Source organism: Cygnus atratus, chromosome 3 (assembly GCF_013377495.2).
Source record: "Cygnus atratus isolate AKBS03 ecotype Queensland, Australia chromosome 3, CAtr_DNAZoo_HiC_assembly, whole genome shotgun sequence".
Classification (NCBI taxonomy): Eukaryota; Metazoa; Chordata; class Aves; order Anseriformes; family Anatidae; genus Cygnus; species Cygnus atratus.
The window spans coordinates 58216117-58242570 of record NC_066364.1 but is presented as its reverse complement, the minus strand read 5'-3'; the positions used below and the strand labels follow the sequence as shown (position 1 = coordinate 58242570).

The following is a 26454-nucleotide window of genomic DNA, read 5'->3' as shown; positions in this document are numbered from 1 at the left end:
GTTGTCCACATTCCTCAACTCCTCATATTTTACATGCTCATTTACACACAGTGCCTTGCCTCCTCAAGGGTATGTATGCATTCTTTCAGTAAATTTAAGTTGCCAAATACTGTTACTAATGATTATTAAAAAAGAAAGTTTTAACAGGGAGGCTGTGTGCATTGTGAGCAGCAGCAGGTTTGCCTGCTCCTCTGTGACAGCATCTCCATTTGACACTGGGCAAGGGGGACTGGTGAGAATCCCGTAGTGCTGCAGAAATTCTAATTCTGAAATGCAGCTGGATGCAGAAACAAGCATCCATGCCAAGTGATACAAACTTAGGTATTCTTATCCACCAACTTTAGCATACTGGTCCTAATTGCATTTACGATGTTACCAAGGCAGCATTTCTAGAGCATAAGTAAAGCATTACTTGTGCCTTAATGCTTACCAGGATATCCTCCGACAAAGACAGGGTCGTTAGTGTCTGCTGAGGTCGAGGCTCTGTTTGGACTGTTACCATCCACTTGTGTGTCATCTACAGTCAGCTCTAAACGGTGTTTGATCTTGTTTGCAACAACCTTGTGCCACTGCCCATCACACAATCTGTTTGGTGCATCAGGCTCATAGATAGCAGAGAATCGGCCTGCACCATTGTCAACATGAAACATCACCTGAAAAGCATGACATCAAAGTGAGATATTTCTCAAAACAGTTACACAGTTCTTTTCTTTATATGTTTGTGTATTTAAAATCAGCACACACAGACTGCACACTCTAAAGCTCTGATTTAATAACATTCTGTGTCAATTGCTGTCCTTCTGCATAGTCTCAGGGAGGGTCTGCATCATGTCACTCATATTAAATGAATGGAAATGTGCAAACCTGTTGTATAGTTTGTTTTTTTTTCATTTTTGTCTTAGTTTTTGAGTCCCCTTTCTACACACTCTCTAAACAGCTCCTCATAATAATAGAATACTGACTGGTTTACCAGACTGAAATAAAAGATACACATAGGAAACTAGTGTTATTAATGATGAAGGCATTCCTCAAAATGTTTCCTGTTCAAATTTAAGTATGGATGTTGCACTTTTGGGAAAGTCAAGTGTTACAGAATCTTTTAGAATATGTTTGTAAAAGTGTAAGAACCTCTGGATGTATGGAAAGTGGCAAGTCCTGATACTGACTGATATATCTTGAGATTGGAGTATTAAGTTTGCATTCAAAAAGTCTTTGAAAGGATGCTTTTTAAAAAGAATATTTACAAAGAGTTAAAACTGCTTTCTGCTTACTTTTCCATCCACTAATTCGATGCCAAGCCCATCCATTTTCTGGCTGCTTACTCCTAGGAGCACACCATTCATCTGTGTTGTGCGGAATTCAAATTCCACTAGCAGATCTGTTCCCACTCTGTATGCACCAACTTGGAGAGAAAAGGGAAAGTGTAATAAAATGAAGAAAGGTACTTAATTACATTATTCCTAATAATCACACAGTGCATTGCCAGTAATGCAAGGTAGTTACCTTGTATAACTTAGCATTATTAATGCACTCCATTTCATTTGAAATCATGTAAGAAACAGTTATGGTGGCTGCACTTTGTGTGAGACCTTGCTAGAAAGTCATATATTCCATCCCTAGGCAAGATAATTAAAAATTGTAAGTGGGATTTTCATGTTCTGGTCTCACTTTGCCTCCAGTCAACAGGAGTTAGGTAGCACTGGACATTTTTGAAAACAGTATCTCCTCTTTCTTTGTTCTTTGCCTATCAGGAAAATTGCTGTTTGCTACCTGTTTTGGCAAAGCCTGTTCCATCGAAGTACGTTCCTTTCTGGGCAGTGACAAAGCACTTTCCAACGTTGAAGCTTGAAGTTGGGTTATCCAGGTCAACAGGTGATTCTGTCATTTTAAAACCTCTGATGCAGCCATCAATGCTATAGGTGACCTGCATTCCGTATTTCAAACAAAATGTATAACTTTGCAAAGCAAACTGAAATGCTTAGAATAAAGGCCTACATTTTGTCACTAAAAAGTACCTTTTCTTTGCTGGTTTTATGGAGCTGAATAATACTTTAATTTTATGTCGCTAATCCTTAATATCTGATTATAATTGGCATCTAATCTCAATCACGCTGAGGAGGAATTACATTACTTTTCAGAGATGTGATCTGAGTCACATCTATTTGGTTTAATGGGGGACATAAAATAATACACTGCATAATGAAACATAGCAAATTACATCAGCAGTGCAGGAATTTAATGGCTTATACTTTACCTTTTTAATTGACTAGGTTATGGGGTTTGCAAGTAGACAAAGATACTGGATATAGTTCTCTGGGCTGCTGGTAATTTTATGAGGGCTTTTTTTCTCCTCCTTTTAATCACTTTACTGTGGGTGTACATGGTAAGACTGAGCTAATGGATTTAGGCACTTAATGAAATGAACTGTGCCTCTACATAAAAGTTGTTGGCCATACATATTTTCTCATATAATCTTCTATAGGGCCAGCGACCATCCTGACAATGGCCACACCAGTGACCAGAGAGCTGGGTGGAGGCAGGGGATGTGCTCAGGTGTATGCGTGCTTCAGTGCTGGGTAGCAAACTGCAGTGCCAGCTTGGCTTCTGCACAGAGAGCACCTTTTTGTGATCGCGGGTGGGTGGCATGAGCACGCTGAAGCTGATGATATGAGTGAGATCCTGCCTGGGGTCAGGAGTGAGGGGTTGCCCAGGTCCCATCCCAGTGGGACCTCTGGAAGCCATTGGCATCTTCCCCTCTATGAACTACCCTAGAGTTCTCCTTTCCAAGGTATGAAGATGCTGCTTTTTGGTTCTCAGCTTTATATAGAGGCCTAACTTAGTGTCAGGAAAGTTTATCCCTGATAACAGTGGGAGAGAGGAAAATGATAAATATGCACTTTAAGGAAGAAAAAGAAGACATATTCATAAGCAATGCAATACAAAAGAGCAAAATAAAAATCAGTTCATATAGTACAGTGAAAAAAATATGTATAAATACAGAAAGAAGAAAGGAACACCTGCAGACGGAAGTTTTGATTCTGCACACAACGTTCTCTAATAATATCCTGACTAGCAATTTGAAAGACTTTCTAAAATCACCTCTTAAAAAAAAACATCCCTTTCCTTGTAAATCAAAGCTGCATGTAGTGTGGTATATATATATTATTACTACTAAACAAACCTGTACAAAGTTTTCATGGAAACTTTAGAAATATCAGTGAATATATTCAGCTCCGAGCTGAGTATATTCTTTGTATATCTTTATGTATTGCTTTTCTGTCAGATTTTTCAGAGACACCTTTTTCTAAGTGAAAATCATCTCCAAATCAACATTATGTTACCAAAAAAACCCCATACCACAAAACAATTCTTACCATCTTCACTGTGAAATTCAATCATAGAAATGCAGGATTTGTAGACAACTTGATAACATTCTCTAACTTCAAAATTTCAGTTTCCCAATAGAAAAGCAAACTTGGTTATACTTTAGTATGCTAACAGGCTATATAAATTATTTTGCTGAAAGTAGAGTTTGGCATGCCTAAAATGTGACATCTGTTGATGTCAAACAAGTAGGTATCAGTCTTCTGATAGGAAGCCAGCCCACCTACCACTGCATACTAGACTAGTGTCTAAAGAGGTTGATGTCTGTTTAGCAGAAAGCCCGGACTAAGATAATACATGCTTTCAACTTCACTTCAGAGTCTTTGCATGAAGCCTACAACAGAATATTCTATTAATACATCATGAGATGTATTTTACTGGGAATGATTGAAAGGCAAGCACTGATTTTTACCTTCTGTGAATGACATTTGAAGTCACAGCTTCATTAAATCCTAAAGCACTTAAGACTGTCAGAATCTGACATGACTGTTATTGCCAGACTGAGCCATTTATCTGCTTGGGTTCCCTCTATTACTTCTGACATGAGCAACAGGTAAGGATTTAGTGTTACCTTTCTCTTCAGATTAGTATTCATAAATTGCAGTTGTATTTCAAAGAACATAATTGGATAGCTTTAGGAATTATATTTTTGGGTAGCTATGTATGCTTTTGTTTTTCAGTGCCTCAGATCTGGTTAGATAAATCCATATGGTCTGGGTGAGGGAATACAGTGTTCCTATTTAATCCTAGAGTTTCTAGGCCAAAATGATATTAACTTCTGTTTGCCAAGATATCTTTCACGTCAGCATGAAAGCTGGGCATTTAGGCTGAAACAGTGATAAATATGCACATTTGAGGACAACAGAGTTTTCATGGTCTTCAAATACTTTCTCTCCTAAGCTAGCAATAACAGCACAAACCCAATTACTACAGTAAGCAGCAGTACTACTGAGTACTGAGGGGTAGTTTTGGCTTCTACTGCTTCTCTTAGGAGATGCTTTCCCTGTTTATTACCTCTCACTGCAAGATGGATTACAGCCTAGAGAAAAGGCAAGCGATATTCAGGAACTTATGCTCTGGCTGTGTAGTGATCCAAGTGGATGCAAGTATATGGATATTTCTACTTTTCGGTAACAATAGCTGTTTGCTATTCCTAGTTCTTTACATTAACTGGGTTCTGAGTCAGATCCTCCCACTGAAAGGAGTTAGTATACCTTCAGTAAGATCCATTTTATCAATATTCAAGAGCAGTCTAGGGAAAAAGCAAAACAAATCTGGGAAGATAACAGTACCAATCAAGACATACTTAAGGAGTGTATAATAACTTAGTTAAACTTGCTTACCGGACCAATTCTTCTAGTTGTGTAGTTAATGGGTAATCCTCCAACATACAGCATCCCTACAACATCCAATATATCAGCCTTTTTGGGGCTAACAGTACTGTTTGAAACGCCATCTACTATGAGGTTTCCTTCTTGCTTGGTTCGAATGATTTTTATCTAAAAGGAAATGCAAATGTAATACAATTACAGACAGTTTCCTGAAAACAAAGTGTTTTACATATTGTAACAAGCCTTACAGTCTAAAATTTATAACAATAAGTGAGAAAGTAGTGGTAATCAGAAGTACTTGGCTAGCAGTTATGGCTAGTGTCCATGGAACAGAGTTCGTGTGCAAAGTTTTGTGCAAACATATGTCTGCCTTTTAATTAGATTTGGGTCAGGAGGCATCATGACTATTACTTACCAGAACTATTGAAAGGACACGGGGTTCCTTTCGAAAGAGAAATTATTACTATCATAGGCACACTGTAATATTCTTTTTCTTAGAATCAGATAGTAATGTTAAGTACTGGTAACAGTACGTGCTGAATGTTAGTGTCACCTGTTGCAAACCTTTATTACAGAACATTTGCACACATTATTGAGTTTATTATTCCACTAGTTTGGATGTGCCTCAGATTATAGTTCAGGCTAGGGTAAATATAATACCAGCTATGTTTGTAAGGCTTCTGTTCAGACAAATGGACTGTGAATCACATGGAGGACGTGCAATTGCTGCACAGTTGATGAAAATCTACCCTAACAAATGTAGGCCAATTTCTGTCCAAAGATTATACTGAGGTCTCTACAAATCAGTATAATAATGTATCTGTATAAAAAAGGGATAAAAGGTAAAATGTAGCACACATTATCACAGCAGATTGCTAAACAGAACAGAAGTTAGCTCAGAGGAGGAGCAGAAACAAACTATTTTTCTTTGGCTTTTCTTTAACGTGGCTGTTTCTGCTTCAATGTAGCAGCACATCTGTCATGCAAGAGGAATAACTGAATACTGACGAGGGGTGCCCAGGTGGCAAGGGACTGAACCTGGTGTTTCTACACAACTATGAATCTGAGATGGATAGTTACACCCTGAGCAGGAGGAGGATTTGGTGAGTGAGAAAGGAAATGGGAATGGACAGTCTTACAGAGGACTTAAAGAGATAGCAGCAACATGAAGTAGCACAATAATGAAGCCTGGAAGGAGGGTTTTATCAGTGCCATAGCTTCTGTAGGCCTGAAGGAAACATTTCAACCTAAACCATTTCAAGTGGAGAAACGGTTCTCACCAAAAGGGTTATTTTAAGTAAAGCTCCCGCTTTCTTAGAAACAAAAAGTGTGGTCTTTAATAAAAGAGGTTGCCTTCCTTCCACCCATGCCAAAATGGATTTTCTTTTGCTTTTCGGGAGCTGTGAATTTAGATTTTGTCTCCATTCTTTCCTGTAAAAATGGGATCTACAAGGGTCCATCTCTCACACAGTGCCAAGTTGCACGCTCGAGGAGCATAACCTTGCGTTGAAAACTACATGCTCTAGTTAGAATATAGAGAAAACAGGGCTAAAAGAGTAAAACGCATCTTTGTTCTGTATTTATAGAGGGTCTGTCATAAAGGCACACTAGTTTACTGTTCCCAGACATTAAGTAAAATAGATAAAATAATGTTCTACATTATTTTAATGTTCTATAGCTTTATTTTTTTCCCATTATGAACCACTTTGCATTTAGAACAATTGGTAGCATCAGAATGTTCCTGGATGATAATAATAATAATAATAATAGAGTGAAAATTAAATTCCTGTGGAACAGCTGGAAATGAAGCAGAGAGAGACCAAGGATGACTAACAAGAGGGAGTGTTAAGAGCATAATGGAAAGTGCAATTAGACTTATTCTTGTTTGGTGATAGAGATGTGGACGGTGACTATCCAAATATCTATCCAAAATGTAATGTCTCTTATAGCATATACCTTGAATACATAGTTACGTGTTTTTATTTTTCATTATTGGTGCCTTCAAGCTTTTATTTCACCTAATGAATATACTACGTGTTTGTTGTTCTTGGCCCAGTAAATACTGAACATCATGGCTGTGATATTGTTCCTTTCCTTACCATCCAAAAGCCACAGGCATTGCATATATTGAAAAATGCTTCATCTTGTGAAGTCACATAAGCCAAATACATCCATTAGTATCATATTTAATCCGTAATGAAATGAATTAATAATGCAAGAAAAAATTACTTAAATGTTAATTTTTTTCCATTGTTCTTAGCATTATGGCTGAACAGTGACATTATTAACATATAAACAACTGGCTTTAAAGATGTATTCAAACACAACAAGGTGATACTCACTAGAGTCCTATTAGGCAAAAAGGAACATTTTCTGCAATTCCTTACCATACATGGAACATATTCTAAATATGTCCAGAAATACATGCTTCTTGAAGGAGAAAATTCGAAGTTCAACAACAACTTATTTTGTTAGAATACATACTGTGTACTTAACATTGCACCTCAAAGCACAAATTTTGCAGACTACAGAAATGTCTAGTTGAAAGGTTAGCTTGTACAAACTATATTTCTGCAAATATCTTAAGGCAAAACAAAGCTCTCTCTTAGCATTACAGAAAGTAATTTAGCGTTAGAGACTATTATACCTTGTGCCACTGGCCATCATTTATTTTGCTGGAAATCATTGTGTTGGTGTCTCCACTCCCCAGATCATAGCTGAAGTAAGGCAGTCCATTCTTTATCTGAACAGTAGCAAAATCAGCATGGTTGATGCGGGCCATATAAAACAGCAAGCCAGAGTCAGCCATTGTCCGGATTTCAAATTCAATTGTAAGTCTGAAAATCAAACAAGCAAGAAAATGGATGCAAAAGAAAAGATATTCAGAGTAGACAAATTATCAGTAGATAAAATTATCCACTTTACCTTTTTGCATTCCTCTAACAAAACTTTACAGTTAGTGGCCTATTTTACTTGTCCATCAGAGTTAAGAAAAATAATTTGGTCATGCATACATTGCATTTCATACACATCTGATCCCTGAAATGTGAGTGTTCATTAGTCCTGTTACTGTGGAAATACAGAAGTGCAACTTTGGCAAAGTATTTGGAGATACAATTCTCAGCTGCAGCTGTTGTTGCTAGAAAATCCCAACATTTGTAAAATTCCAGAGGTGTCATCCATCTTCCACACACACAATGCTCACAAATAAGAGACAGCTGTAGTGACAGTCAGCAAATGTTTAGTTTCTAATGAGTTGTATTGCCTGAAGACAGGTTACCAAAGTTATAAAGATGCAGAGGGAAGACTTTACAGTTGGAATATTAAATGCTAATTTTGATTTCTCCCAGCAAAATATGGGGGTGTGTCTGAGGAAGTCTGCTCTCTTGTGAAAACCACTGACCTCTCTGACTGATTGGTAATGCTGAAAACCTCCCCTACAATCAGCCTCCCCTTCTGAAGCTACCAGCCCCATGCGTGCACTGACACAGGTAGGACAGCTGACAGTGAGGATGAGGCCCCACCCCACGCAGGATGCATTTATTGCTTTTGTGAGTCTTTCCTTCTTACATCAAAGAACCTTGGAAATGGACCCTGGGAAATGATTTAGATTATCAGAATGCAAAGGTTGTACTGGCAGCAGATCACTAGCCTAGCCCTAGCTGAGCTGCAAAGTTAGTACCTGAAAGCAGTTGATTATATGAACATGAAAAATCATTGCATGAAAGCAGACAGACCTGGATTCTTATTTGAAAAGAGCACATGCGAGGACCATAGGATTATATTTTTCTTTTAATTGTTTTCCTAGTTTTGTAAAATTAGCATAAATGAAAATATACAGTACAGCATCTGTGTAGGTAACAACTGAGCGTGAAGCTGATGGACCTGTAAATTAGTAAGGCAGCAAAACTGCTTACTGGTGTGGCATAGCACATTTGTTAATGATCATGTGCCTTCACAGCAAAAATGAGCAATTAACAAGTTACAACCTCGCAAACCCATTGAAAAAAAAAAAAACATCCTTCTTAGAAGAAGCTCTGGGAATTCCTTTGCATGTCAGTGTGGATATGTATGTATAATTATACTTCGAGAGGGCAATGTCATTTCACATGTTTGCTGTGCATGCCCAATCTTAACTACTGCAAGAGAGGGAAGAAAAAAGGTTGGCTTATTACCATAAATTGTCAAGTTGCTGAACCTAGAAACTTCCTTCCAAAAAGCAACCTATGAACTCTGTTGGATGACCTAATTACATTCTTCTGTTTGTTTTTCTTTAAGTCAGTCTAGGTTCGTTAGGTTCTGCATGTGCACAAACCTTTACAAAAAAAAAAAAAAAAAAAAAAAAAGAGGTAAACTGTTTTTGTGACGGTTACTTGGGTGGACACTTCATTGCCTAGATTTCATGCTTTAACACTATCTATGTTTGTGTAATGAAATGAATTAGCCATGGGACACGATCTTTTTCAGATTATGTCCATAACTGTGGGAGAAGCTTTTGAATTTTATTTTGATATTATTCCATGAAAGCTCATTACTGAAATAAAACAATGTACCTGTTTTTCACTTTGGTGTCATCAAATGCGACGGCAATGTGGCTGTTCCTTGAAAGACCAAATTGCTTGCCATCTTCCAAAATGGCTGGTTCTGTGTCAGCAGCACAGGAATCCTGCAAAATATACAGTGCTCATACAAACTTCGTATTTTGTATCTCAGCTGTGTACCTGCTGGAAGTCCTCCAGCTGTTCAGGAATCAGACTATTTCTCCTAGTCTAGACACTGGCCCTGCAGTTTTCTGGCATGCTGATGTTTCATCCCACAAGCTGAAGTTATAAAGCAGTATGACAGGAACTTGCTTTAAAAGCAGAGCTCATTAAGCTGGTTGTAAAAGCAAATACAAGTAATATACGAGCATTGCTGCTTTCATGCAATCAGTGGACATTTACAAGATTCTTAAGTGATTTCTAGTGTCCTCCTTGCTCGCATAACTGAGTTTTACACTGTAGGATGCTCTCTTACAGGAATGAAGCAAGACTTAAACTTGAAGGGGATGCTATGCTGTTGACTTGAAAACTAGTCAACTTAAAAATGAGATAAAAATAGTTTCAGACCTTGCACCTGTCAGTGAGTCTTCATTTTACTTCTTTATATTTTTTACAATTGTATTATTTGTTTAATATGCTGTTGTTTTCTCTGTTGCTGTTAAAAGACCCACACCAACAATAAAAAAAGCAGACTGACCTATAGAGGTAACAACTGTCAAACTCCCTGAGCTCTCTAATGCAGATACTTTACCCAGGGCGTAAATGAAGAAACCCCTCCCTGTCTGCTTCACTTTTATTAAACTTAGAGTGATACAACAATGACAGGTAAAATATCTTCTGCCCAGTATATTTTTTCCTTTTTAATCTGACCAGGTCTTCTAATCTCTAGCCCAAAAGCTCTTGTATGTGGGTGCCTGGAGCAATGGGACACCATGGTAATTACCAGCTCCTACTCATGTCTAGCTTTTGCCTCCCACTGAGAGTATTGTGAAGAAACTGCTCAGAGGGTCTAACACAACACTACTAGGACAACAATACTACAGGGAAAAAAAAAACAACTTTCATAGCTGTAAGCTCTGTTTTTAAGCACTGTAGCTGATATCATTTTGGGTTGGTGACAATCTGTTATTTGAGCCCTGACTCAGCAGGGACCTGCAAAGCACAAGGTGAGTTGCTTTGCAGACAAAGAGCTCTTTCTGTGAAACATTTTGAAAATGTCATGAATGACTCATCAGCCACTAAGATTTCAAATACAAAGAGGAAATTTCTTTTTCCCTCTCACTCAGGTTTTCAGTAGTGTTATATTTTTTGCTTTCACACGTCACAAAGACCTTCACAACAATGAAGAGAACTTCTAAAATTAATTTTCCCCAATAATGCTCTGTATGGAACATGACAGAGCAGAACATCATGCATTACGACAAGTACACACCAATGTGCAATGACAGAAAAAAAACATGGAAAATTCAGCAGGACCAAACAAAGTTATGAATGTGTGCTAACAGTCTTCCAGTGATCATCAAATAGAAAAATAAACCTTATTCTCCTAATGCTGGGTGAAGTTTTTAGTTATTTAGTTATTTTAATATTTACAAGTTTATCATGCAACTGCACAACTATGATAGTAATAATTCTCTCTCGCTATTATACTATATACATTATATATACACACTATATATATATATTCTGTAACAGTCGGACTTGCTAAAATTTTGAGATCAGGATTAACTACTGGTGCTGGAATGACAGGAAAGAACTGAAAAATTAACTAGCACCTACTTTCCTGTGGCATATTGCATGGTTAGAGGACACATTCTGACATTAAATTGCCTGCTAGATTGGCTTGTTAGAGAAATGTCTGGCCCTGACACTGCAGCTGATTCCCAGAGAACACTGCAGTTTTTCTGCATCCCAGCAGAACTGTAAGGATGTGCAAGATGTGGGGAACGTGCCAGACACATCTGCAATGGTTGGAATCATAGCAAGCATACACTGATTAATTATGGATAAATACTGATCAGTAAAAGCCAGCATTCATCATTTAATAGGGCGTGCTTAAAAAAATTCCAGGTTTTATTCGCAAGCCTATTTCTGCTTTCACTTCAGCTAAGGACAGCCATCTTAACAGCCTTCATAAAACTGTCAACTAAGCATGGATTATCAATCCATATTAAAATATCCTGGCTTTGTTTTTTTCTGTAATGGCTTTAAGGTGTACTACATTTAAATGCGTCTGCTTAATAATCTCCCATATTACCTGAGAGTCTCAAGACTTCAGCTGCACTTTACTTCAGTCTTTTCAGGTGACAGGGACTTGACTGGTAAGTCAAGAAGCTAAGTGTGAATCACAGTGGAAATGAAGAACAGAAAAGCCCACTGGTGGACTGTGTCACACATTCTCGAAAAACAATGCTGTATTAGCAATCACAGAAAAAGTAGGAAAAAAGGTAGCACAACTGAAACAGTACCCACAGCTCCTCAAATAGTGTTAACAAAGCAATGAAGTAATGCTTGGAAAAATGTTGGAAGATACCATCATGGGGTCAAATGCAGACGTAATGCTGGCGCTCTTCATTTCAGTGGCAAGCGAGTCCTGAGAAGTAGTGAATAACATGAAGCAGAAGCAGCAGTTACCGAAGCACTGGTCTCAGTTGAGAAACATTTTAGCACTCATAGCAAGCAGCAGCAGCAGACTGGTGACCAGTGCATTTCCCAACTGTTGTACTTCTAGATCTTGTCTCGCCTCTAGTAGAGGATTTTTTTTTTCCATTTGGAATTAAACTCCCCCTCCCCCTCTCCATGGAGATGCATAGTGGAGATCTAAAAGAGCTCCTAAAAGGACTTAAATAAAACAGATACCTTATTTAGGCTTCTTACATAGAAATGACTTGTTGCTGTATATTTTCCATATACAGTCTTTGTTCAATGGGCTTCTGCATAACTGTCATTATCTCATTATTAAACAACAATTAATTATTTTGTTTTAACATTCCCCAGAAAAATACTTTGGAGAACTTAGATAAATGTAAAAATGGTCCACAAGCTTGCCTTATAAAAAAAAAAACAAACAAACAAAAAAAAAAACAGGTCTTTAAATACTAAAACTGTTTCATTTTTCTGAACAAGAAAGTGGAATAATGGTATTTTATTTAGATTTTTATTTTGAACACCTGTTTCAAGTTATCACAGCTCTCAATATGTTATACAAAACTCACCTAGTTATAACGAGACTAGTTTCTGGTATTAATAAATAGAAAATATTCTTCTCGTTTTCTGACTTGCTTTCTTATTCTTCCTTGTTTCTTTTTACACTGCCTGGTTCATCTGTTTGGTTGTAAATTACAGAGTTAGAGAGGTGTCTGTGTTCAACATTCTGCTTGGGAAGTGGGAGAGATGGGGATGTTGCTCAGAGTTAAGTGTTCCCCAGCAAATATTTCTACTTGTACCTCTAGAGTGCGGGAAGGAGATTGATAACTCACAGTGAGGGATAGACATCCCCTGAATACACAAAACATGAGGACCCCTGCAGAGAACAGTGCCGGGATGCCAGTCACCCTACAGCAATTCCCTGAACTAGATACTAGGTAAGTGTTATAAGTGATACTCCTGGGCAACCTGATCTAGTGGGCGGCATCCCTGCCCATGGCAGCAGGGTTGGAACTGGATGATCTTTAAGGACTCTTCCAATCCAAGTTGTTAAGTTGTTCTATGATTCTGTGATCACAGGTTCTTCTTCCTTTTCTTCTTCCTTTTCTTTTCTTTTTTTTTTTTTTTTTTAAATAATGCTCGATCAAGGGGCAATATCTGCTAGTTTGACTGTGCTCTTTCATAACAGTGACCATTAAGAGTGGCTAATCCTTTTCACCTTGTTGCATGGTTCTTTATCTTTGTATGATAGCCTTACTATGCTGAATATTTGCTTACTTTTAACTCTAAACAGAAAGTTACAACTACTCCACCTTGTGGGAATTAATCAAAAATGCTGCCCTAAAGCATGAATGTCCAATACATACTATTCTGGGGCTAAGAGCTAGGTAATAACTAAGATGGAGCTTGCTTATCTTGACCACTTAGTTCCCATTTCCAGGTACACAGGTGGTTGTACGGGCTTTGGAGACTTCAGTAGTGCCTGACAAGCTGTTCTTCCACACGTATCTGGCCAGTGAAGGTGGCCATGAATCTCAAATATAAATTAATCTTAATGAGTAGAGATTTTTGTCCTAATTTTTGTACCATTATGTTGGTAGGAAAACATTGCTAGACATCCTGCCTATTTTCAAGGAAAACCAGATATGAATTCTGAAAATGAGTCAGGTAACAAGGAATGACTGATGAAGTGAATTCATGTTCTTTTCTCCCTAGCTGACAGACTGGATAACATCCCTGCTTAATCCTGACTTTTCATCCAGTGTGGAAGCTCATCCCCAAATGGTTAAAAGATCTTGGGAAGCCCATTGGGAAGAAACTGTCCAATTCACTGACTCTGATGTATCTGATATATATAAAAATGGAAATTAAATGTTGGATTTGTCAGCTTGTCAAAACAATCTCATAGTACTGTAAATTATGGTACTGTAAATAAGCTCCTAACCGTGAAATGTGCAGTCCTTTCACGCTGTTTGGAAATCTCATCCATACCGAACTACATAGTGTATAAAGCCATGGTTTGTATACAGAGGTAACAAAATGCAGAGGATTTTTCTCCAAAGAGTATACTCCAGTGGATATATTATCCAGTTTAATATTTAGATATCTAAGTTTATATCTTTTCTGGGCAGTAACATGTTGCATCAACTTGTAAAACTGCTACATGTGTGATAGAAATTCCTTCTTAAATGTCATTGTATATGACTGCTTGCTGCTGTCTAGCAATTTAAAATTTCTGGCAATTACCATTGAGCTCAGTTCAGCACTGACTGGGGTTTTGGTTATTAAGTCTCCTGACAAAATTTATGAAATAGCAATAGAGGAATTGTCATATCAAACACCTCTGGTCTACCTATTTCTTTATCCTGTCACTGAGTTAGCGGTTAGCATGTGCTTCAAAGAACAGCACAAGAAATATTGTAATGATTGGGATTTCCTACAGGAAAATTTCCTTTGCAACCCTGACCAGGTATTGGTAGGCTTACATCCCGAAGTATGAGGATTTAGGGATAAGCATGCAAGCCAAAGGGAATTCTACATCATTCTTTAAAATAATGTTGTGATAATCCAAGCAAGTGCAATCAACCAGTTTTCTATTATCCACAGGTTTTACTGACCTGCAACAAAGTGTTCTCTTTACAATATCATGCTGAATTGTTGCTACTTTTGTGAAAAAAAAAAACAAAAAACAAAAAACAAACTTCATTATTCTTGGTGGCTGGTTTTTAATTTTTGCCATGTAAGAGAAACTTTTCAAGCTTTACCTGAGTGAAGTGATCTGTACTTACAAGTGCTGAAGCTAGAGATGGTGTTGGAGGAGGTGGGGAGGTTTTATCAGGAGGCGTTCCTGGTTTTTCTTTCTCCCCATCTGGCTCAGGTTGGATCAGGACTGTTGAGTGGATTGGTTTATCTTCATCCTCAGGTGGCCTAACCTCTGGTTCTAGAGAGGGACATTGGCCAATATCTGCATTTTCAAAGGACACGGATTGAGCAAAGTCCATGGGGCTGAGAACACACAAAGAAATCAAGGTTTGTCATTAGTTTTTCTGCTTCTTTACCACCCATTTTAACAAAACAGCTAAGTAATTTCACTTCAAATGACACAACAGCCAGGATTTATCCCATCTGTTTTAGGTACTGAAGTGAGACACTTAAATTAGAAGTGATAGTTGCAGTTGGCTTTCCTTCCTACAGTCAGTGTAGAGAGACAGGCACCCTCATTGGCAAGCTTTGCTTGTCTAGGTAGGCTGAATCACATTGTGGGGCTGTCCTTCTCTCTCTGCTGTACAGTGATGGAGTGTGGGGTGATGAGATCCCAATTTAAGTTCTTGAGTTATGTGAAAGAAAGATTTATGTGAATATTTTCTATAGTGATTTTACTTTATTCACTGTACCTTTTCTTTCTACTTAAATGTTCCTTCCAAATTACTGCGGAAGGCACTTTCCACAAAGCAAATTAATTTCCACGGTGGTTCTCAGAATTTGGTTAATCTTGGAGATCAGTGTTATTTAAAATAGTACCCCATACATACCTATCACTGAGGCGAGCCTTACCACAGTGTTTCTGTTGATTTCTCTGGTCTATTTTATGGTTAAATAGACGGATGTTGTCTTGTCTGTAAAACACCTAATTAATTGCATGTCCTATGGAGTGCATGTTGCAGACAAGAAAGCAAGGTCGTATTAAGAAAATAGAATATGTTTTAGGGCTTGCTGTTATTATGATTCATTGCAAAAATGAAGTTTCTTTTGACAGCCAAGGCAGTTAACCAGACCTTTTTAACCAGACATTTATTGTCATTTGTGAGACTTACGCGGCATTGATGACGAGATTCCATATACAGCCCTCGAATGCTGGTATGGTTCTGAGAGGTGCAATCTGAAACTGAGAAGAAATGCCCCCCACAAAGAGTTTCCTAACAGAGATGGGCTGGTCTGTTGGCAATCTCTGAGTCTGGCCTTTGTCTTCATCTACTTGAACAGTAAACATCCTGTGAAAAACATTTAAAAGCAAAAAATAGATATTTTACTCCAGCTATTGCTTGTATTAAAATCACCATTTTGCAGGCCCCATTTACTCCTGTGCCAGCTATAACACTGAGTGAACCCAAATTATGTAATTAGCTGCTCACATTAACTGAATGTTAACCCCTGGAAGGTTTTCAGCTACTGCTGATCTTCCTTGGTGGTTCTGTAACAGAGCTCAGCAAAATTGTGCTGTGGAGAGGCAATAATATCAGTCTTTGGTTGAACAGGAAGAAGTGGTTTGTAGTGTAGCACTGACATGGTGGGAGCCAAGTCTGCTGTATTGCATTATAAATATAGTCCTCAGCAGGATAGGAACAGCATGGGGTCGCATTTTGTTTGGCTCCTTGTTTCCTGGTTTGTACAAGTTATTATCTTCTTGCAGGTGGACAAGCAATGCTGCAGACTGCTCTGATTGCAGGAATCAACTGCAGATACTGTACACTTTTTAAAAGATCTAGTGATGTGTTTCTTTTCTTTTTTTTTTTTTTTCTTTCCCTGGGGGTAATGGCAGAGCAGAAGAATTGTTCATCACACTCTGATGCAAGTGCTATAATTTAGTCTCATGGGTAAGGCATATGTTACAAGTTAAAAGATACAAAGCTCTCCCACAGAAGACACTGTTAAGGGCCTACCACAGAAGGAGGTAAAATATACTTCCAGCAGGCCTCAGAAGCACAGCCGTACTGGCTGATCAAGCCAATCCAAGAAATGAATAAAAGAGCAAACAGGAAAGGTGTAAGTATGGTGATGGCAAATATTGTTCTGGTAAAGGCCAGAATTCAAATATGAGAGAAAAGCTGAGTGCTCTTTCCTGTCAAAGCTACTGAAATGCAAATGTTGCAGGTTTGTACCACATTTACAAGGAAACCTTGTAAAGGGGCCAGAAAGTGAAAAAATACTTTTCCAAGCCATACATTGTGTATACTAGGAAAGCAGTGTTAATGTAAGGTCTGTGGAACTGAGGGACAATAGATAATTTTGATGGCTAACATACAAAATGAGGTATAACAATGAGGTAAAAAAATTAACTGCTGCCTTTGAAATAACTTACAATCGAAGGATGAAACAGAAAATCTTTAACTTTTGAGCAAATCCAGCTCAAGGTGAGCTGAGTCGCAAAGGATGGATGAGAACTTCATATTTTTGAAGGTGATTGTAGAATGCTACTGGGCATAATTTCTTTATGTTGTTTGACTGTATTTAATAGAGTTTAGCCAGGAGAGAATCAAGACCACAAAGAAGATGCATCTGTATCTATAAACTTTGATATGATCTATCAAGTGCAGTTTTAATTTCAAATATGTTACAGTTGTGGTCAAGAGAAAATAAATACCAGGACCTAACTATTCAAGCACCTTTGACTAAAATTAGATATCTAAATCCAGGTTGTGTATCTATAAGTAAGTAGCTTGATTTTTCAGAAGTAGTCTTTATCCCTAAGTCATAGCAAAAAAATCAGGTTTTGGTAGATAACCTCACTTTTTTTTCTACTGCAAAATGATACTGAACTCTTATATTCTCCCTTAAAAAAATACAAATGTTAGACAGAAACCAAGTATTGGAAATGTTCATTGAAAAGGGGCCTATTTTCATACATGAAATGCTTTTTTTTTTTTTTCAGACAAGTCTGAGACAGAACTGGATAGGCATTTAAGCACCTAAATTAAATAACTGACATACTGCATGCAAATTTTCCAATTTCCTGATAAATATGGATGCATTCATTTGATCTAGAAATCCGTAGAGTAAGAAAGTGGTTCATTTTTTGGAGGGTTGCAGGAAGTGGGTATTAAAAGCCCTGTCTTTGAGGAGAATCTCTAGGATTTCCCCTAGATCCCTCAGCAGTGGAAACAGAAAGAGAGAGATTTCTCTGGGGTCAGTTCAGAGCAACAGACTAATTTATGTTCTGTGAAGTATCCCAAAGAAGATACTTCTCTTCACTGCCTTCAGAGCAAACGTAGGAAAATTAGCCTGTCAAGACTCGAGTTATCCTTTGTGCTGCTGCATGTTATCCACTGGTACTGATTGTCAACTTCTTTATCAGCACTCATACATTTCATCTCATCTTTAGCCATTACCATAGTAAACATTTTGGCACCAAGCAGAACCACACAATGATGTGCATTAGTCCTCAAACAGTATCCTATAATTACTGTGGAAGAGAAAGCAAATAGTTTATAATTATATGGACAATTAGCTGTCTGAAGAGTTTTCAGATGACATCCCTCATATTTAATCAAATAAAGCTTGAGTTCATGATGAACAGAGGAGGGGGTTAGTCTTAATTTATATCCTTTCCCTTCCATTTAACATACAGGAACTGCAAAGTTCAGACAATTTGTTTTGTAACAGAGCTACTTTGAAAAAATGGGGGGTGCATCTAACAAGCATCATCACTGGATGGCATTGTACAGCAATTGTGTCTTGTACTTTCATGGGTCAAGCTACTGAACTTGCTATAGCACTGATGAAAAGAACTTTCTTTGTTCTTTAGAGCTTATTATAATTACTGGATAATTGTTTTCTGTCACAGCAGCCCATGATGTTTTGCATAATGCAGTCATCCATTTCCAAAATAATTCTTTCTCCCAAAGAATTCGCAGTTTTACCTCCAACTAGACATCAAAGCTAGGGAGAAAGACTTTCTGAAGGCATTATTTACAAGATTTTTTAAAATGATACAACAGAAATTGAGACAGAAAATTCTACTGACAAAGGACAAAGCAAAGCAAAGCAGGTTATAGAGAACACAGGAGGGCACCTGGGGAATAGACAGACAGGAGTTGTTGGACAAGGAGGCTTCAGTGTGATGGGGCATAAAGAGTAAAGCCTAGTATTCAGCATGCTTGGATAAGCCTGTTCAATTAATCTACCACATTTTGTAACATGCTGGATGTCACATTTTCTTTCTAATTTCTATTTAACAAAGCAAGACAGAACAGCATTGTACATAGTGCACTAATCCACTGAATATTTGTACAGTAAATGCCCACAAACCCTGCTTGGAACAAGGGTGATTTCAGGCCATAAATAATACTGACTACTACAGTAGTGCTGTTTCTAATCACTTCCTCAATGATGAAGGGGTAATGAGCATTTCTTATGATAGCTGAGAAAAAGTAAAGGAAACTAAGTGAAATTCTGTTAAAACAACATGGTCTGAGAAGGTGTGCAATGGCTTTCCAGCTGTAAGAAAGACTGTTGATTACCTGGGACTGTGCACCTTCACTGTTTTACCATTTTATCCAGGCAACACTGTACATCCACCAGCACATGGCATCTCAAAACAGTTACAGACTGCTGTGCTGTTGCTGCTATTTTTCTGAAAATGGCCTTTCTCTACACATTTCCAAAACGTGATTTACTGCACCACAGCAGCATTTCTGATGTACAGATTAGATTAATAAAATTTATTTGCCAAGCATCAGAAGGTTAAAAACGCCAATTCAGACAAATGCAGGTCTTTGGAGAAACAGGCTGGTAACCTATGAAAGCACATATACATTGCTGTGCAGAATAGTAAGCACTGGCAGGAACTGACTTCTGAAAATTTTTGGATAAGGAGGCACATTCTTTGCCTCAGTGGAAGCATTTGAGTGGATTGCTAATGACATTGGTGCATTCGTTTTGTTGAATTGTACTGTACTGTACTGCATGTTCTGTAGCACCTCCAGGTTATGTGTTACCCTTTAGCTCTTTCTATCCTCACAGAGTGTGCTCTGCCATCATGAAACTCTCCAGCTTCTGGTTTGATGGTGATTCTGTGTGGATCCCGTGTTCCAGTGGAGATATGTACTTCCAGTCGACCTCTGTTCAGGAACACTGCATAGTATGCCTGCAACATATACATTGCTACATGAAAGTAAGGTACATTTGGAAAGAAACAATTTCACTTGTTTTTACATTAGTATATACGTTTTATTTTCTTACACTGACTTTTATATTGTTCACTGATAGTTGCAGTTCTGCTGCTTTTGCCACATTCAGGCTCTATAGTATTTTTATAATGAAGAATGGGTGAAATAAAGTCATGCTGGAAAGACTCAACAAAAAACTTGACTCTGCATACCTATTTGCAGGGAAGCAAAGAGACTTCTAACCTAAAATTCTTCTGATTTTTGCTGTTCCAAGACCTGGTCTTAAATCTATCAAGCCCTGAATAGCTTTGGTCTCAGGGTGAGTTCTGCATTTGGAGGGCTGGCAAATCATGCTTGTAGTTACTCTAGCAACCAATATCATGTTGTAGCAGATATCAAGATCTAACCTACAGTTACTATAGCAATGAGTGTTATGCTCACTTGTGTGACCTGAAGAGCTAAGTAATGACAAAGGTGCCCCTACCCTGAAGTCAATGTGATGTGGGCGAGCCATTATAATGTGCTGTTCCTGGAGTGTGTTGCTTGAGGTCACCAAGGGCTTTGTCCCAAAATAGGTGTGAAGGAGAACAACGAAATATCACTTCCCAAAAGAAAGCAGCAAACATTTTTTTTGCTTATCTTTGTTGTAGTATATCTACCTATTAAGTTTTCAATTATTCAAGACTTGAATAATTTCTAACTCTGCAGGTATTTTCTCTGAATAAATTGTCTCTATCCTCTTCTTCAGAAAGGGAGAGGAGGAGAGGTCGGAGCACTCTTAAATCATAAATCCCACAACAAGGAGCTTATCTTGCATTGCTCTTAGCTTTTTTTTTTCTTATTTTTTCCCCATTGTCTCAAGGAAAACTGAGTGGTCCTCATTTGAGTCTATGTGAACAGGAACGAGGTGTTTCCAGGCACAAAGAGTGCAGAAGTAGTCTTCAGAATAAGGACTAACATTCTCAAACATTTAAGTTTGATTAAAAAAAAAAAAAAAAAAGAAAAAGAAGAACAACATGAAACATCTATATCATAGAAAAACAATACATTGTTTAGCAGCAAGCAATGGATGTTCAAATATGATTCCTTAAGAGAAAACAGTTGCTTCAATAAAATAATAAAAAAAATGGAATTCTGAGCCCCTATCAGGTTTTCCATCAGATAAAGGATAATATTAGCATAAGTTATTCCCAGTCACTGAATTTTAACTTAAGAATAAACATGACAGTGCCTTGGAACAAAACTGAGTGGAAAATAAAATTGGTAAAGTCGTGGGTTTCCTTTATCTTTTGCTAGGTTTTTCGTACCTGTCCAGTCTGTCTGCGCTTTCTCCTCGAAGGGGGAGCTTTCCTCCTAGTGTACCTGCGTTTTCTCCTCGGGGGGACAACTGTGCCACTTGTACCAAACAAGATGATCCCAGACTCATTCTTTGTGCTGAAGGAGAGATTGATTTCTATGCCCAAGTCAAAGGAGACAGGCTGCAGTTCCACAAAGCCAGGTTTGGGGAAGCTAACTGTATAAATGTTCTGCAGAAAGGAGAGGACAGGAAAGTGCATGAGTAGGATTAAAAGCAGAGCATGAACACACAGCTTCATTAACTAAGATAATAAACCATGTAAATATAACAACTGTGAGAGATGGAAAGTAATAATAAACATTAAGCAATTTACTTTTCAAAGTGTCGTGCAAACATGAGTTTACCTGTTTATATCTGGTGCATTAGGATATTTCTGGAATTCTTTGTTACAGGAATACAAAGTTCCAGTCCAATTTCAGAATATCCTCCCATATTAAAACTATCTGCGCAGTTTTTTTTTTTTTTAAATATGAATGTTTTCCATAGAGTTACTACAGTGAGATTTTGCTTTTAAATCAGTACAATTGTTGGCAACACAAACTAGATTCTACTATTTTTCAAACTTGCCTAGAAAATACTTTCTATTAATGAGTCATTACTGCCTCATTATTATTGCTTCACTAAGCACCATTGCTTTCTTGATGACTCAGGCTCGCAAATGAAGCACTCCTTGCTCATGGCCCAACTCTTTGGACATTTGTAGCTATAAGCACAGTTTAAAGAGTAGAGTATTTCATCAAAGCAAAAATTTGTGCATATTCATGAAGACTTTGTGTAATTTCTGCCAGTTCTTGCACTCTTCCATCATAGGAAGACCACTCTATAGAAAAAAAATGATTTTTCTAAAATAACTAACCATTTTGTTCAGTACAATAAAACTGTTTTCAGATATAGAGATAAAAGACTATGACAGATAAAATTGTTGATGTTTAACTTTCTCTGAAATCCCAGGGCATTTACATAGCTTATTATATCCAGCCTTTTTTTTTTTTTTTAATGTTATTTTTAATGCTTTTACTTCACTTATTTTTAATTATCCTACATATCTTGTTTTAATGAGAATACTTTATTTAATTCACCAACAAAATGTTTAATCCAATTAGATTTCAAACTCAGAAAACTCAAGAGTTTAAAAAAAAAAAATCCTAAAAAAAAAAGTTCTTTCTAAGGTTCACAGCATCAGAAGAAAATGAATACGACAATCCTTCTCTCCCATTCAGGAAAGAATCTACAATCAATGGAAATAAATAGGAACTTCTAAAGATTTTTTTTTTTTTTTCTGAACTCAAATTACTAAGATTTAAAAGAATTTGAGCAATCTGGTTGTTTGCAGTTTAGCTTTACCACAAACCTAAAAGATTAAAAATGACCATCTCATGGCATATCCATTTAGTCTACACCTTATCCAAGAGTCCTATTATTGTATTCTTTTTGTTCTGATGAAGGTAGAATTGATGAATACAGCAAAAGTGGTTACTTGTCTTTAGTTTATGCTGGCCAAGTTCCAGTTACTGTTCAAAGGAAATTAGTAGTGTTTTGGAGAGCATCGAGTAAACAGCAAATAATTTAGATTTACTGTACTGTTATCTGATATGCAGCTCTAGAACACATATATTCTTGCAAAATTATCTTAAACAGCATATGTTTCCAGGGAAGAAATAAAAAGTATTAATCAGGAGACTACTGTCACCTGAAATAATTTTTTTATATAAGACTCTTTGTTTCCATGGAAAATTACTATATTCTTTCCCAAATTTTGAATCAGGATTCTACAACTTTTATATGAACCAGAAGACTGTTAATTAGAAGCAGCAACAGTTGAAAATAATTGGACTTGAGCAGTATTCAAAGTTAAAATAATAACACCAATATTGTACATTCTGAGTGATCAGTAAGAAATGTCCCTACAACTTCAGTGGTATCTTGTAGCAATAAGCGTTCTACATTTCCTACCCTAAATGTGACTTTGTTTCAGTTACCCCGAGGCTCTCCATGGCTTTCAAAGTCACTCATTCTGTAGAGAATGATTTTGTAATAAGCATCGTCTAAAAACACCTTTAAATCCTTGAATTTTGTATGCATCATTTTTTAAAGGTTTTTGCAATATTGTCAGTGCCTAATTCTATCCTCATTAATGTCAATAACTCCCATTTCAGTCAGCTGAAACAAAGCTAATAAACATTGTAGAAAATCCTATTTTTTTGAGACAGTTATATCACAACTGTCTAGGGATACTGTCCAAGAAGTCAGGATCTGGAAAACTGATCTACTTTCTGATCAGACTAATTAACCTTTCTTTCTCTTAAATAGTTCTGATGTTCAGGTTAGATCTCTGTATTTTTTCTGAATACACATTATACATTAAAAATGTTCTGCCATAAACCAGAAAACATTTATGCCCTTTAAGACCAAAATATATTAAAGTCAGACTAACCTCCAATGTGCATCCTTTAGTTAAACCAACAAAATCAGGACTACTCAAAATATTATACGGTGTCCTTGAAATTTCAATCTCTTTGAGGCAACCTGTATATTTCTTTAAGTTCACTTCAGGCCTAAAAAAATTCAAAAGTACAATTTAGTTTCAAAACCAGACTTTAGCAAGCGCACAGGCAGCTAAATGCAAACACATGCACTTTGAGATGCACAGATGCTTGATTTTTATTTTTAAACACATACATATACACAAATGAATACATCTTGCCTTCTGCCACCTATCAGTACATAATGCACTCATCACTCAACAAAGGTGTAACAGGAGATTCATCTCCTTTTGGCAATAGACTTTTTTTTTTTTATTTTTTTTTGGTAAAGGAGTGTTGTCACGTTTGGTGACAGTGAGCTATGAAATAAGTATGTATTCTTTAGGCAAAGAAGAAAGATGCAAACTGGAAAATCATAACAATAACGAAAAGCCTTGACTGGAAGACAGATGTTTCATTTATCTTTATGCATGCTAGATCTTAATGAAAAAGGAACTTTTGCAGAATATAAATATTTATGAAGTATTTGCCAAAGATTGAAAAAAAAATCACTTGATATTTTCAGTGCTTTGGGAATCCTTTATGGTCACATGGACTAACATTTGATTTCTTTATATTTTATATTTCCAGTATATTTCCTATGAAAACAGCTGCATGTTTATTTTAAGCATAGTAATACACTTGACTTTCTTGGGTGGTTAAAGAAAACAAAACACTTGAGTTTGTTATAGAACCCAACTACCCATTCAAGACTTGAAATACCATAGTAGAATTGCAAAGTTCCAGGTTTTGACTCATCAGCTGGAAGCCTGAAGAAGGGAGAAACCCCCTGAAAGTTACACTAAAGATACTTGAATGTAAAAATATAATTTGCATATTCCAAGCCTGGCAACACCAGAGAGAGGCTGTAATTGCTGGTAAGATCTGAACCAGGTTTGCAAGGAGAAAAGCCTTATAAAGGCAATTCAGAAAAAAATGTTGCCATTCATACCACGAAAACTAAATCCCAAAAGAAAAGCACTAGTTAATTCGTTCACAATATTACAGTCACCCATGAGTGTAGGCAGTTTAGTAGAATGTCTGAATAATGTGAGCAGCTCAAAGAAAGAAAAATGAATTTGGAAAATATATAAGGAGTTAAAACCGCGAGGGGGGAGGTGGATGGGACAGAAACAAACAAACAAAAAAAACCACCAAAAACCTACCACTCAACTCCCTGCAAGGAAAGAAAAGCTTTTTAAGAATGTTAATTACAAAATAAAACCATTTTGCTTAGATACTGTTTAGCTGCATATTTTGGTACCGAAAGCCATTCTTTGCATTATAGCCATCCTAGCAAGCGCAATGTATTCTCTGGCAAATTTGCATCCTGTATGTAACTTAAAGGAACCATCTGGCTTACTAAAATTCTCCTTATTCTGTTTTATTTACAATCACCTAGTTGCGATCATCTTTCATTTTTGATTTTCCTAGCTCTTCCCCAGCTCTTTTAGAGACTCATTTACCAGCAGCAGAACCCTTTTGTCGTGTCCCTGTCAACAGTGCCCATACACTCCTGTCATTGTCGTCCATAACCCCTTCATATTCCTGCGCCCTCTTGTCCTTTTCAATTACAGACTGTCCTCATGCTCTCTGGTTACAGGCAGTTGCTGCTATCTTAGAGTTCCTAACTCATATGAACCCTAAGGCCCTGTAAACATTTAACGCTTGATGTTTTCTTAATGAACTTTCCAAGTTCATTCAGATCTTAGAAAATTATTGGGCTTTTTTTTTTCTTCTCCAAAATAGGATCGATTTCAAGTCAACATGAGAAAAGAGTGGAGGATGGAAAGAAGAAATAATCTAGTTGTCTTTAGTTGTTTTTAAAAGAGTGGGTCTCTTGGATCATGGTGGGGAAGTTACATTTTTAAAACTCAACCTGTGAATTAAGCTGCAAAACAGAGTCAAGTTCAGTTCATATCTGAGAGCTCAAAGCAAAACTGGAAGCAAATAGCTGCAAACTGAAAACACTGTAACAAATAAGTGACATCCCCCGTCTTCTCCCCAGTTCTTAAACTTATAAGTGGCAAATTTCACCAAAGTCTGCACCTAGCTTTCATACCCATCTCAGGAATTAATTCACAGCCTTGGAGTGCATTGCTCCTTGCCTGACCCTGGACTATGCCGTTCTTACAGACTAGAGATCTTAACCAAACTTGGAAATACAGCTTGTTGTAGCTTTGCTTGGAATGCACTCCAGGGTAATATACAAACACAGCTGAATTAAGCAGCTGTGTGAAGAAAATAAAAGTTGATTGTGTAGGTGTGGGCACAGCATGTAAAATGACAGCGTTAAGCACTTGGAAGCAGCTTTGCTTGTTGCAGCAGGAGCAACTCGCTGAATTAACAGCCTTAGCATAACAGCTGGTATAAATACTACCCACACGCTGCTTCTGCATTGCCGCTTGTGCTTTCAAGCTGCACTTACTAGACACATGCAAGTCATGCAAGTAATCTGATTATCTTTACCTTGCTTTCATACTAGGATGAGAGAGAAAGAAAAAAAATCAAAATTACATTAATTATAGCAAATGATACTTATTAACAAGGTTCAAAATATTTCACTGTGAAGCAGATATATAAACACATAATGGATGGTGAGTTTCTATACACACTACTAGGCTATCATAATTAATCGGATTACTCTGAAAACAAATACTTTAAAATGTAGTACATCAGAAAGCTTTTATAATTTGTTGCTGTACTTGGTCATGAGTAAAAAGCAAATCATGTAAAAGAATTTTGCAGAACTGACACAACCTGATAATTACAAAGTCAGGGACCTCA

General features: G+C 37.2%; 1 protein-coding gene across 1 annotated transcript in view; it reads right to left on the bottom strand.

Annotated features, from left to right (window-relative positions):
- The window catches only part of LAMA2 (laminin subunit alpha 2), a 380546-nt gene that overhangs the window by 1822 nt on the left and 352270 nt on the right, over window positions 1-26454 (bottom strand). The window contains exons 53-65 of the mRNA XM_050709562.1: window positions 26137-26148; window positions 23580-23700; window positions 21151-21314; window positions 21096-21108; window positions 19618-19766; window positions 15718-15894; window positions 14698-14908; window positions 9269-9381; window positions 7363-7552; window positions 4728-4883; window positions 1771-1924; window positions 1272-1402; window positions 431-653 (exon numbers count right to left, since the gene is read on the bottom strand). Of these exons, the coding sequence (XP_050565519.1) occupies window positions 431-653; window positions 1272-1402; window positions 1771-1924; window positions 4728-4883; window positions 7363-7552; window positions 9269-9381; window positions 14698-14908; window positions 15718-15894; window positions 19618-19766; window positions 21096-21108; window positions 21151-21314; window positions 23580-23700; window positions 26137-26148 (1814 nt within the window). The remainder of the gene's footprint in view (window positions 1-430; window positions 654-1271; window positions 1403-1770; window positions 1925-4727; window positions 4884-7362; window positions 7553-9268; window positions 9382-14697; window positions 14909-15717; window positions 15895-19617; window positions 19767-21095; window positions 21109-21150; window positions 21315-23579; window positions 23701-26136; window positions 26149-26454) is intronic.